This window comes from Marmota monax, unplaced genomic scaffold, assembly GCF_021218885.2.
Source record: "Marmota monax isolate L192 unplaced genomic scaffold, Marmota_monax_Labrador192_F-V1.1 WCK01_AAM20220418_F8-fsc00028, whole genome shotgun sequence".
NCBI classification, from domain to species: domain Eukaryota; kingdom Metazoa; phylum Chordata; class Mammalia; order Rodentia; family Sciuridae; genus Marmota; species Marmota monax.
This window is the reverse complement of record NW_026694779.1, coordinates 7,979,718-7,993,626: the sequence shown is the minus strand read 5'-3', so window position 1 is coordinate 7,993,626 and position 13,909 is coordinate 7,979,718. Positions and strand designations below refer to the sequence as shown.

The window sequence follows — 13,909 nt, the reverse complement described above, 5'->3', positions numbered from 1 at the left end:
GCCTTGTGCATGCTAGGCGAGTGCTCTACCGATGAGTGACGGCCGGTGGTTTTCTCATTACAAACTACCACCTGCTTGACTCCTAATATGAGGACGCGTCTTCCTCTGAATTCAGGGTTTTCAAAAATTCTGTTGCTATTCATGGAGGATGTGTTTGAGCTGCCCTCACCATCCAGCATTTGAGAAGCATGTTTTTGTTTGCCTGCAGCCCAAGCCCACTACCTGTTCAGTCAGGAGCTTGTAGCTATCCATCCTGGGAGGAAGCCAGGTTCTGAGGTGGGAGACCCATGGATGATTGTCCTACCTGCTCCCTTGTTAACGATGTGGGCACTTATGTCAGTGGGGCCACAGTAGTGAACCACTAACTAGGTGGATTAAGGCTCCCCAGCCAGAGTTATGAACAAAAACCTGATAAGCCTCTGAGAGGTGCCGGTACCACATCCGACGCCTTCAGCTGGTCCCTGGTGTTCTGTGTTGTCCCCGTTTAGCAGGACTTTCAGCTTTCACATAGAGGAATCTTCTGGTCACTGAGTTAAACTTCAGCTTCCCGAGACGGAGACGTGAAGCTTGACATTTTTGAAATGACACCACCCTTAGGATTATTGTTCATTTACTCATATAGTAAATATTGAGCATCATAGGAGGTAATCTGGTACTTATTGAGCACCGTGGGAGGTGGCTGTGATACAGCTGGGGACTGGCTCCACATGAGGCAGCTTCTCCAGGAGTTTACTGGGGGGCGCGGCAGAGAGCTGGGAATCAGTTCATCGAGTGGATAGCAGGTTGGGAGCCCTCGATGGGCGAGCACACAGGGTTCACTTAGGAAGGTCAGGAAGGTTTCTCTAGGGAGGCTCCTTCTCAGCAGAGCCCTTGCAGATGAGAGGAGCAGAGAGCATGAGTGTTCTGGACAGCTGGGCTGCCGTGGGTTTGGCACACAGGTGGAGCCAAGGAGGCCAAGGTGGTGGGACACGAAGTGACTGTAGGCCACAGTAGTACGCCTGTCATCAGGTGGGAGGCTCAATTAGGTGATCCCGGCCATCCCTAAGTCAGTGCTTCTAAAGGGCACCAGGTTGGCTCAGGCCCGTCACCTGCTGGGATACACACTACCCCTGCCAGGGCCATAATATACAGAGCAGTGCATACACGGATGAGTGCTGTGTAATTCCATCCTGCACCCCCGTCCGTTTTGCCATCAGCATGTGTTACTGCCCGATGCCTCTGCAGCCACCAGGCCGTGTCCTGATGGGCCGGCTCACTGTGAAATGGGCCTGTGGGGCTGGGATAGGTCTGTTGGGGCTGGGAGCATGTTGACAGGGTGACTACAGGTCCTGGTCAAAGAGGCAGTCATTTCAGCTGATCCTTTTTTGTTCGTGAACCAGTGTCCTTGCCTCTGGCAGGCCGGGGTGTGTTTATTTTTCTTTGCATTTTATGGTCCAGTGGCCTTGCTGTGCGGTTGGGTGTGTTGAGAGCAGGGAAGGAGTGTGGCTGGTGTGAACACCTGCCAGGTGTCAGGTGCTAGAGGGGCTCTCACCTGTGCTTTGTCCTTGACTCCTCTCAACAGGCCTCTCCTACAGTCCTGATCCTCCTCCTTCAGTTCTTCAGCCACCCCTTGTGAGGATATAGGGTCTCTGCCTCTAGGAGAGAGGCTTGGTGCTCTCTCAGGCCTGTGACTCTGCACAAATGTAGAAAATGTGTGGGTCAGGATGATTCTTGACCTTGGTGTAGATCTCAAGTCAAACTCCCTGGGAACCTTGGAGCTTTGAGGGCAGGAAACATGGATTAGTGCTAATGCGTCATCCCTCGGGTACAGAAAATGGAAATGTGATCCAGAGGATTCATCCCCCAACTCCTCAGACCCTCCAGCTTCTGCTTCAGTCCTGTTTTTGATGGTTTGGGACACCTCCCCTTCCCGCCCCCACCATGGGATGTGGGAAAGAACAGGGTCTGGTGGCAGCCAGGCCCCAGTACTGGGCCCTGCTCCCTGCTCCTGGCTCCCCAGCACCCTCCTGGGCTGAGGTGCAGGATGCATTTCTTGGGTGAGGAGAGGGATGTCCAAGCACCACAGGCATCTTTCAGGGACTCATGGTATAGATTGGAGGCCTCATGAGAAGAGGCCTCTGTGTGTCCCCAGAGCACCGCCTGTGGCAGGGCTGTGGGCAAGCTGCTGGGGACCTGAGGGTTTCACCCAAACTGCTAAGAGACTTGCCCGATGGATTGTAGAATCAGCCCTAGCCTCTGGCCAGTGACTCCTGCAGCCCCAGACACACAATTCAGATGGTGGTTCATTCTCTTCACCTCTGGGATGTCCATGGACCAAGATTCTGAAGCCTCCTTGAGTAGTTGTAACAGAAGTCTTTCCTGAAGGCTAGTACCTTTAAAAGATTTAAAGTACCTTTTAAGAACAAGCCTTGTGTTCATTCACAGAGCCACCAAAATGCATTTATGGAAGATTACCAGAGAGGCCCCTACTGTCGCTCTTTCCATTTCCTGCAAATTTTTGGATTGCGTCTATTTGGGGGGGGGGGGTTACATGTATGTTGCATTCCATGGGTTGTCTCTGTTTTCCCTTGGAAGATTTCAATTTTTCTCTTCATGGAGACAGTTATACCAGGGGATCCCCATGAAACATACAAGTGTTGATAATTGAACCTAGAGAAAGTTTGGAGTCTCCTTAACTTCCTGTTTCTGGGGCAGGGTCCTCCAGAGCAATGTGGCTGAGCCTCCTATCTGAAATGTATTTGGTTTGACTGTTAAATATTAGCGATCGCTAACAGTTTACCTATGCAGTTGGGGGCTTTTTAAGATATGCCTTTTTAAAAAAAATATTTTTGTTGGAGAGGAACACCATACCTTTATTTATTTGTTTTTATGTGGTGCTGAGGATCGAGCCCAGTTCCTCAGATGTGCTAGGCAAGTGCTCTACCGCTGAGCCACAACCCCAGCCTTAACATATGCCTTTTTAATTTTATTGGCTGAGGTTCTGATGAATGTGTGTGAGAGCATCTGTGTTCTGATCTACACAGAGAGCTATCATGAAGGTCCACTGCTTTGGCCTTGACCCTGAGGTCCAGTGTCCCTGTTAATCCTGATTGAAGGTCTCCTTGTTCCTCATCCCATCTCTCAGGCATGGGCCAGGACATCTGTTCCAGTCTTGCCTGGCCGAGTCATAGAAACAGTGCTTGCCTCTAAGCTGTCAAGAGGTGGCTCCATTGGGTGAAGGAGGGCCTTGCTTCAGGACCACGATGTTGAAATGCCAAAGCCTTTCCAATGCATGCTTGGTTCCCTGCTCACCTCCTCCCTTTCCACTTTGAAGTCCATTTTATTTCTGGACTCGTCAAAGCTGGAGGCATCCTCAGAGAAGTTGTTGGTAAAGCGAGAGCTCCAGATGTTCACTGGTCAAAGCCCATCAAACCTTGGAAAACTTGACTTCTGAAGTGTGCCATAATTTTTTCCTAGGGAACGAACGTTCAATTCTGAATGACCATTTTATTCATTGTCAGACCCTGAAGACCACAGTCGTTGCAAATACCAGGGGAAAGTTCACCTTGAAAGACTGGGGACTATCTAAGAGGAAGATCTTAAATTCTGTCCTTGGGTGAGAATGTTGAGAATAGAAGCAAAAAAATGTTTGCCTGTCCATCTACGGAAGTCTGGATGGTCTCTGTAGCTAGAGAAATTCCAGCCAGATTTCTCTGTGAACTTCCTATATTGCGAAAGCTGCCGTGAATTGCTGTTCTTTGTGTTTCACTGTCAATTTGGAAGCCATTTTGACCTACCAGGCCCAGTTGGAATTGTTTATCAATGGATGTTGTTTAGTATCAGATTTTGGTGTTTCCATCACACTAGCTCATTCATAGATCCATCTTTTTTTTTTTTTTTCCCTGGGCCTTTCCTTTGAACAGGGTATTATTGTTAGGTAACAATATTATACTTACTGTTCATAACCTCAACCTTGATGGACCCTCAGCTTCAGACAAGGAAGGTGGTCTGACCCTCATTTTTTTTTTTTTTTTTTTCAGATAAGGAGCCTCCAGGGCACAAATGAGAACAAGTAAATTTCCCAAGATCAGAATCTTGGCCAGTGGGGAATCAAGGCTGAAATGTAGGGTTGTTCACCTCCCGTTCTCCATGTGCTCTGGGCCTGACCAGCTGTTTTATTACTTAGTTTGTGATTCCTGATCTTTAAGTTTTGGATATTTTCCTTAGTTTCTAAGACTCAAGACCTACAGCAGTCACGGTGTGACAGTGGCTTTGTTAACAATTCATTGCCCCCAACCTCGGCAAACCTTCAAATAGCAGATGGGTTGTTGGGAGTCCCTATGAACAGATGTGTCATCTGTCCTGGGTGAGTCGAGCATTGGCATGAGAACCTGTCCCAGCAGTTGTTCCCTAAGAGAGCAGTGGGTGACTGTGCCTCTTGGAGGGACTTGGAGGGTGAGGATGAGGGGGATTATAAAACCCAAAAGGTGTTCACGGTATGACACAGATGTGTGCTCAGCTGAGAACTGTTGCACGAAGAAGGTTGTCGAGGGTTTGGGCTGAGAGTCAGGTGCATGACCCCACTTTGTAGATGTAGAACTTGGCAAGTTCCATAACTTCTGGGTGCCTCAGTTTCCTCATCTGTAGAGCAGAGATAATAAGGGCACTTACTCCTGGGATGTTGTTTGTGTCAAGCCCTCAGGCAGTGCCTGGCCAATTGGAGACATTCAGTTGCCATCACTGTAATTAGGTGACAGAGGGTCCCTGGGATGTGGTGCATTCTCAGTTCATCACGGGTGGAGAGCCAAGGCCTAATCCACATCTTGGTGGCCACTGACATCACTTGGTTCCAGCAGGGCAGGGACACGTTGTTCTAGTGGAGATGTCCTCTCAAGTCCCAGAGCTGGTGTGAAAAGAGCAAGCAAAGACTCTAGGGAAGAATTTCCATCAGCCCTTGGACACTTGGGTGCTGGCTCCCTGCCCGGCAGCCACATTTTCTGAATTCTTGGACTTAGCCTAAAGACTTAATTCATGTCCCAGCAGATAAGCACGCAAGGGCAGCGAGTGCCACAGGCTGTGCTGGCCAGGGTCAGGTCTTGGAAGGCAGTCAGATGGAAAATCTCATTCTCTGGATTCTCCCAAGGCCCAGAGCAAGTGCTTCCAGAAGGTGGACCAGCCGCAGGGAGAAACGCCTTCCTTTATGGTAGGAACGAAGTCCTGCGGCTAGACTGGCTCTGGCTGCTGTCCTCAAGCCCTCCCTCTCCTGCCAGGTGACTTTCTGATCACTTCTATGTCTGCTTCCTGCCACTGCCCCATCCCCTAGCTGAGATACCCACAGAGGGACTCCTGCCATCAGAGTGGCCTCTGCCTGGGCAGGTGTGGGCAGGCTGCCTGGTCTGCTAGGGAGCACCATGGTCCTTAGAGATCAAAGCTGGTCTTTCCCCTGAAGTTCCTTCTTTTTGATGCAGAGGATGTTGCCCGTTGTTGGTTTATGTTCCAGGGTCTGTGTCCAGTCTCTTAGCTCCTGTTAGTCTTCTCCCCAGGATCCCTTACCCGATTAGTTTACTTCAAGCTGTGACCTCCTTGTGCTAAAGAAAGCAGTGTCCACCCCACCCCCTGTCCACTGCCTTCTTGCTGTCTATAGAGTGCTAGGCCCTAATCCCAGGGGCCTTCTTGCCCGAAAGCAGGCTTCATTTCTTTGCAAAGGACTTGAGCATCGGTAGTGGGTGTCTGCTAGGCTAATTAACCAATATCTTATTATTTCAAGACTTGATATGAAGAGCTAGTTGATTATCCTTTTAATCTAAGACCTCTGTTCCTTGGTCCCTATCCAGCTTAGTCAGCCCAAGGAGGGACACCTGAGTGCTGGTGACAGTTACCAGAGGGCAAGAAGGTCAGCGCAGGCTGTTTGAACTACCCCCATCCAGGCGGGTGGAGAGGGTCGCTTGGGAAGTTGAGGAGTTGATCTCTCTGCAGTCTCAGCAAGGCCCTTTTCCTGCCTGGGTCTCAGTTTCCTTATCTTGAAAAGTGGAAGGATGGTCTCCAGTGGTGGTTTGCAGAGCGGAGTCCAGAGTTAGTTCCCATGTCGTGACGGAGGGTCCTCCCTCTGTTTCAAGGGAGTCACTCTGCCTTGTCTCTCTCCTGCCCAGCTGGCGTCCTTATAAAGGATGTATCTGGGAAGGGGAGCGAGGAGTTTCCCTGCTGGGAAAACCATTTGGAAACTGCTAGAGCAGAGGGCTTCCGGCTTCCACATTCCGTGATCTGCATTCGCCTGCTCTTTTGTTTTATTTTGAAGCTCAGCTGACCGCAGCCATGCCTGCTTCCTCTCCCACCGCTGCTGTGGAGATGCCCTGGGCCACTGGTCACTTCCTCGCCCTGCCCCTGACCCCACTTCCTTCCCCTGAGCATGTCCCGGGCAGGCCTGCTGTCTGTGGTGTCTGGCCTTGGCGCTGAGCATCTGCCCCCCACCAGCTCCCCTTCCTCTGCTTTCCCAACCTTCTGCTCCTGTCTGGCAGGGGCCGGGCGGCTCATGTGGGTTGAGAATGCAGACAGGAGGTGGAGAGTATGTTGGGCCACACCACAAGCCACCGGCCTCTCCTGACCCCGGTGCTCTGCTCTGCACTCTGACGGGTTTATGAATGATGCTATCTGGCTTGGCAATCTCTTCGGGCTCAGATGAGGCAGCACCTATTAGAAGGGCTTTGGAATAAAATGTGATTTGGAGATAAACGGCAGGTTGAGGACAGGTTGGCCGTGGGGCCGGTGCATGCTGTTCCCCTGGGGGTCAGGGGGTCTCTGAAGGCGGCTCCTTGTCTGCACATCTTTTTGTAGTTCCCTAGCTTTCCAGAAGCAAAGCAAAGTATCTCTTCCCTCTCTTTTTATTGTAATATGGTTTACGATTAATAGCCAGCTCAGGGTAGAGCTCAGTTACAGTTGACAGCTGTTTTATGCCTGTTGTGTCATTGGCTATGGCTGCAGCAATAGATGACCACAAATGTAGTGGCTTTGAGTTCTTGAATTTTTTGTTTTGCAAGTTGGACATGAATCTCACTAGACTGAAACCAGAGTGCTGCAGGGCTGTCCTCATTTTTGGAGGCGCCTGCAGTTCTGGAGGCCACCCACGGTCCTTGGCTTATGGCCTCTTCCCCCTGTTTCCAATTCAGCAGCAGAGAGTTGGGTCCTTCTCATGATGCATCTGTCCCTCTTCCACTCTGAAGGGCCCTGGTGATGACGTTGGGCCCCCTGAGTAATCCGGGATCTGCTCCTCGTGGTGAGGTGGGTGAGCAGCCTTTGTGCCCTCTGCTGGGTCAAGCCACTGGGCCCTGTAAGGTAACTCTTTCGCAGATTCCAGGGATGAGCATGTGGATGCCTTAGAGGGGACATTATTCTGGTGGTTATCTGTGTAACCTTCACTCACATCCAGATGATTTGTTCTGGAAGTTTCCATTGCTGCCTTTGTAGTCCCTTCCCATGCATGCCCCTTGAGGCAACCGCAATTTTGATTTCTTTCACTATCTCCCCACCTTGCCTGCTCCAGGCCGTATTTATGCTGAAGGGCTGCCCCACCCCTGCCCGGTGGGATGGAGGGAAAGATTTGGAGAGGTAAAACCTCCTTGTGACTATAAGCTCTTGGTTTGGGGAAGGGAAGATGAGTTGAAATAGGTTCAATAGGAAGAAAAGTGGGCATGTGGCCAGGCAGACCAAAGCTGGGAGTCCACGTACCCACTCGCTCTGGTCTTAGGTCCCACCTAGCATGCAAGTCCTGAGCAGAGCACCCCCTCTCCCTAAGTCCTGCAAATAGGCTACTACAGAACAGGTTTGAACAGGTCCAGGAACCATGTGGAGGGCCCTGTTCTCCTGCTCACTCCTGCTGACCTCCCCTTGAAGTGCTGATTGCATTTCTCCAGTGGCATAACTGATATGCCTCTCGGTTCCGCCTGATTGTGGCCAGGGATTCAAGCCAAACCGAGACTCCCCTGAATCGAGACTCTGCCCATCCCCATCCTTTTCTAATTTTGCTTTTCTAATCTTCTTCGTGTCTTCTGGAGCCTGTTATCCATTGGATTGTTTTGTTGAGCACCTTCTGTTGGTAAAACTGTTTCCAGTCCTTAAGGGATTACTGAGGACCGGTATAAATAATACAGAATAAACATACTGTCCATTGCAGAAACATATATAGAAGCACAAAATCCTCCGTCCCCTGCCCTTCTCCCATTTCAGAGGCGCTTCCCTTACCCTGAAGGTGTCAGCTGACGTGGGCTGGCTGGGCTGGCTGGATGCTAAGCAGCGTGGTTTGCAGCCGGGTTGAGCGGTTGTAGATGACAGGTGGCCGGCTTCATTTGTCGTATTTACTTTCTTATTGAAAGTGCTTTTGTTTTCTTGAATGACCAGATCGTCCCCACCCGCTTGTCAAGCAGCCTCCATGCTGGAGAGGTGACTGGTGTGTCCTGAGGCGGCAGCCCTCTGGTGGCCCACCACATTAGTGAGCAGCCTCCTGTGACCCTGGGTGTGGGAAGATGGGTCTTGGTGCAGAAGTTGGGTCCCTGAGATTAGGCAGCTTTAGGTTGCTTTCTCTGCCCTCATGTACATCATCTTGTGTCTGTGGGTGTGTTGGCTCTAAAAGAGATGAAGGGTTGGAAACTTGGTTTCGGGTATTTGAGCAATTTCCCAGAATTAATTTATTTGGTGGCACTTATTTGTGTCATGTCCACTCCGTATACAGATCTGAGCAGGGGGATCCACTTAGGAGGAGCCACCACGTTCTGGGTTATTAGAGTCGCTATTTAATGAGACATTTAAGGAGTGCTGCGTGTGCCGGGCCCCTTCAGGGTGCTCTGGAGGCAGCTGTCAATCACAGGTGAAGCACCTGCCCTCCCAGAGCTTCTGCCCTGTGTGAGACAGATGTGAGCAGTTGAACGATAAATATAGCAGCCGTGCAACTCAACAGTGTTCTGCAGTGAAGAGAATAGAACACAGCAGTTGGCCTGGGAGCATTAGAGATGGCTTCACTGAGAAAGTGACATTCATAGTGGCTTCACTGAGAAAGTGACATTTGTGGTGAGACCAGAAGATGAGGACCCAGGGAGAGCAGGACACTAGGGCAGTGGCATCACGTGTCTGCCACAGGACCATTCACTAGCACATTCTTGGGTCACTTTCATGGGGACAGAAGGCTGTGTTATAACGTGGTCAGTGGTCCTTAGGGTGACTGGCAGTACTGTGTCCGTTCCTCACCAGGCTTCTGGCTTCATGGTTTTCTTTTTGCACTCACTGTTTTCTCTCTTGTGTCTGACACCATGCACCACTCATGATGCCTACCCCGTGATGGTGGGTGGAAGGAACAGTAGGAAACTTAGCAGGAAATAAGGCAGTAAAAGACAGTGGAGGACACTCGAGACTTCTGCTTGGTTCAAGGCTAAGTAGCTGCAGACATGGAGCCTGGGGGAGCATTCGGGAGGGATTGGCAGGCAGGAGGACCAGAAAACACAGGTAGGAAGTTGGTCCTATATAAGAAGCATCAGAGTCAACACCAGGGAGGGGAGAAGCAGGGACCTGATGGAGAAGTGCTCATGGGACAGATGTCAGTCAATGTGGCCTGAGGGTCAGAGGGCCAGAGTGGTTGCGGTTGTATGGTGGCAGACGAAGGTGTGGTAGTCAGGTGGTGACTGAATCAGCCCTTGGCAGGTGGATACAGGCTACAGTGGGGGAGCCTGAGGGGATCGAGGGGCTGGTAAGGCTTGAGTTTTTTTCCAAGATTGGAAGCCAAAGACCACCATGCAGGGGAGCGCCATCTTTCCAAACGGGAAGATGCAAAACTGGCAGGAAGATCGACCTGGAGAAGCAAATACATTGTTTGGAGCTTTGTTTTATTCCGCTGGAAATGACCGTATTGTATTTTTATGTAAATAACTCACAACAGTGTGGAACTTGCAAGGGGGTGAAAAGAGAATACTCATAAATGAAGTTGAAATACCATATTGTGTTTTCATATCAACAGTGTATACTATTGCTTGCAGTGGGTCCAAAAGCAAATGCGTTTCCAAGAGGCGGGCTACCTGTGCATTTGGAGCTTCTTCCTCTAACCACTCTTCCCTGCCCTTCGACACTTACTGGAAAATCCACTGTTTCCATGAAGGTTCTGAGATGGCTGCAGCCCAGCGTCGGCCCCTCCAGCTCTAAGCATCTACGTTCACAGGCCTTCCCCGGGTGCTTTTGACTCAGTCTGACTTAAGAATGTGTCATCCTTACCTGTTACGGAGGCCTGTGGGGCAGGTGGCCCATCTGAGTCATCCGTGCATTGTTCACGGGGCTCTGTGCTGGGGAGGAGCCCAGGGGACTCCTCGAGCAAATGATGGCCCTGCAGTCGTCTCCAAAACCATTTTCCGTCTCCATTGTTAACAGCCTTGTTTTGTGTGCTTGCAGTAGAGGAGCGGCTCTCAGCAGGCTGCAGTCTTCCCACCACCCCCTGGCAGGCTTCCAAAGCCCATGTGCCTCCTCCACCACCACAGGTTTAGAACTCTGTGTTGACGATCTCTGATGCTCAACCCAGAGAGTGAGAGTTGGGCCACCATGTTTAACCTTGGGCCGACCCTGGGTCCTCTGCAAGGCTTGGGGCTGGCTCTGGTCTCCAGTCAGTGTGGCGGCCAGTGGGGCTCACGGGGGCCTGTTAGTGTTGAAACTCTGTGTGTTTGCCCCTCCAGCACTCCTTTTTCTGCCGGTTGACAGAAGATAAGAAGTCCGAGAGATTCTTCAAGGTCTTTTATGACCGAATGAAGATGGCCCAGCAGGAAATCAAGGCAACTGTGACTGTGAACACCAGTGACTTAGGAAACAAAAAGAAAGATGACGAGGCGGACAGGGAGGCCCCGTCCCGGAAAAAAGGTAATGCTCCCCATCTTCCATCTGCTGGCCTAGGAAAGGGAGAGGAGGCTTGGTTTCCTGTAAGTTTTTTCCATCACTTTTAGACTCTAGGATGCATCACCACCCGAATTCTCCGAAGAAAACAACTGCTCTGGTTTTGAAGTAATTCTCCCTAGGTGACATGAGCTGAAGTCCTGTGACACTAGTCATAATTACTCTTGTTTAATAAATTTGTGGTCATTCTTTTTGGTCAAGCTGAGGGTTTTATTGGTAGAGAATCTGTGGATATTCTTTTCCTGTCGTTTCCATGCAGTCTTAGAGTAATGCATACTCTAAAACTGGTGTCTTAGGGAGCTGGGCACAGTGGTGCACACCTGAAATTCCAGTGACTCCAGAGGCTGAAGCAGGAGGATCACAAGTTTGAGGCTAGCCTCAGCAACTTAGTGAGACTCTTAGCAATTTAGCAAGGCCCTGTCCCAAAATTTTAAAAAGATGTGGGTAGGGAGGGGGTGCTGGGAATGTGGCTCAGAGTTCAATCCCCAGTGCCACACAAACAAACAAGTAAGCAAAGCTACCAGTGTCTGTCCTTGGTCAGGTGATCTCTCCTTATTTTCTAAAGGACAGAGCTTTTTGTCTGTCATCTCCCAGTAGTGCTACACGGAGTAGAAGACCCACAGTTTTGGGAGTCAGACAACCTTGAATAAATTAACCACTGTGAGTCTTGCTTTTCAAGTTTAGAGCTAGATTTCTCAACCATAGCACTGTTGACCTTTGGAAGCTTCTTTGTTTTAGGGGCTGTCTTGTGCATTATAGGGTATTTATTTATTTAAAATTCTTAGTGTATTAGGGCTTGAACCCAAGAATGCTTTACCACTGAGCTACATCCCCAGCCCTTTTTTATTTTTTTATTTTCAGACAGGGTCTTGCTAAATTGTTGAGGCTGGCCTTAAACTTGTGGTCCTCCTTCCTTAGCCTCCCCAGTTGCTGGGATTATGGGCATGTGCCTCCATGCCCAGCTATATAAGGTATTTATTAGCATATGTGACCTTTGCTCAATTAGATACCAGTAGCACATCCCCACCCTCAGCCAAATGTGTCTCCAGATACAATGTCGTTATTCCCTGAGTGGGATTGGGGAAGGCATCTCCCTTGATTGAGAACAACTAGTCTAGAATGGGGATAAATGGAAGAAACATGAAGGATGCCTAAAGACTGAAATGAATTAGTCATATATTAGCCAGCTTTCTGTCACTATAACAAATACCTTAGATAATCAGGTTATAAAGATAAAAGGTTAACTTGGAAGTTTTGGTCCATAACCAATTGGCCTCTTTGTTTTTGGTCCAGTCCTAAGGCAGCATGTCAGACAGGAGCATGTGACAGAGCAGAAGCACCTACCTCGTGGCCAAGAAGCAGAAAAACAGAAAAGACCAAGGCCCTCCAGTCCCCCTCTAGGATATCCCCCCAGTGATCTAAGATGTCCCAAGAGGCTGTGCTTCTTACAGGTTCCATCACCTTCCAATGGCACATTGGGATGGGGATCCAGCCTTTAACCCACTGGGGAACTTTGCAGATCCAAAGCATAGCAGAGCCTCTCTTCCTGTTCAGTTCATCTAAAGCTCAAGCCAACCTTGCAAACTAGGTAGAACGCTGTCTCCATTTTACCAATGAGGAAGCAGAGGCGCAGACATGGTCCTTGACTTGTTAGGGACATGCAGCTGGAAGGTGTGGAGCTGGCATCTGAGCCCAGGCGATCCAACTGCCGTCTGTGCTCCTAACGACGATGCCACAGTTAGCTCAGGGATCCTGAGGACTGGGTCGGACAAGCCACACAAAGGACCACCAGTGTTAGGTGACCACTTGGCGTCATGGTGAGCCTCTCCCAGCTGCCCGAGATAGAGTTCACTGGTGCTCACCAGGGTGCAAAGGAGGACCCGAGACCCAGAGCCTTGGTCGTGAGGTCCACAGAGCTGTACCAAGCTCTTCTCTAGACATGGGCCTAGCCTAGACGGGACACGGGGACCAGGAGCAGCTGGCCAGGGTCCACTCCACCCTCATCCTGCCTAAGGACTGAGAGGAGTCTGTGGCTTCCCAGGGTGTTGTGCCAGCCTCACAGGTCTCCAGTGGAGACCCAGGTTTCTGAGGTCCCTTTGGAAAGGAGAATGGCGCTCCTGAGGATGTCCAGTACTGACCATCTCACGCTTGCCTTCCAGCCAAAGAGCCCACGACGCAGATAACAGAAGAGGTCCGGGATCAGCTCCTGGAGGCCTCTGCTGCCACCAGGAAAGCCTTCACCACCTTCCGGAGGGAGGCCGACCCCGACGACCACTACCAGTCCGGGGAGGGCACCCAGACCACCACCGACAAGACCAAGGATGAGCTGGAGATGAGCGCGGTCATTACCATCATGCAGCCCATCCTGCGCTTCCTGCAGCTACTCTGCGAAAACCACAACCGAGACCTGCAGGTGAGGGCCCAGGCAGGTGAGGGACATCAGCCACCCTCCTCCCACACTTAAGCACCTCTCGTGCGGATAGCTAGCTTGAGCTGCAGCGTGGATGGCTGACTTCGGAGTCTCCAGGCCTCGGTCCCCATCCAGGGGAGGTGCCTGTGGGTGAGGGGATCTTGTAGCCTGTCGCCGTGCAGCATCTAGGGTCTCAAGTAAAAATCGAAGATGTTAGCCTTACAGAATCAGGTGCATAGAAAGTTCTCATGAACTCAGTCGCACGCTGCACAACGTTACCTCGGTCAGTGGCAGACCATGCCCGCGATGGTAGGTGCCATCTGCCCCGGGAGGGTAGTAGACTGTGCCATCTGGGTTTACATGAGTGTGTTCTTTGACGCTGGCACCAAGAGGTTGCCTAACATCTTGTTTCTCAGCACTTATCCCCATCCTCAAGCAAAGCATGGCTGCCAGTTGAATGGAGTAGTTGCCTTCCAGAGTTTCCACAGATAGTCAGGAATCGTTGCTCCTGGAAATCCTTTGTTCATTTCTTGTTTGGGGATGATAACCATAGCCAAGGTTTATTGGGTCTTCTGAGTGCCCCGGGTGCCATGCTTTGGGTAACTA

The 13,909-nt window shown here is 50.6% G+C and overlaps 1 protein-coding gene across 13 annotated transcripts in view; it reads left to right on the top strand.

The window, feature by feature from the left end:
• Itpr1 (inositol 1,4,5-trisphosphate receptor type 1) overlaps positions 1-13,909 on the top strand; it is a 391,805-nt gene that overhangs the window by 224,088 nt on the left and 153,808 nt on the right. For all 13 annotated transcript variants that reach the window (XM_058572993.1, XM_058572995.1, XM_058572999.1 and 10 more), the window contains 2 exons: positions 10,680-10,860; positions 13,053-13,306. In XM_058572993.1, the coding sequence (XP_058428976.1) occupies positions 10,680-10,860; positions 13,053-13,306 (435 nt within the window). The remainder of the gene's footprint in view (positions 1-10,679; positions 10,861-13,052; positions 13,307-13,909) is intronic.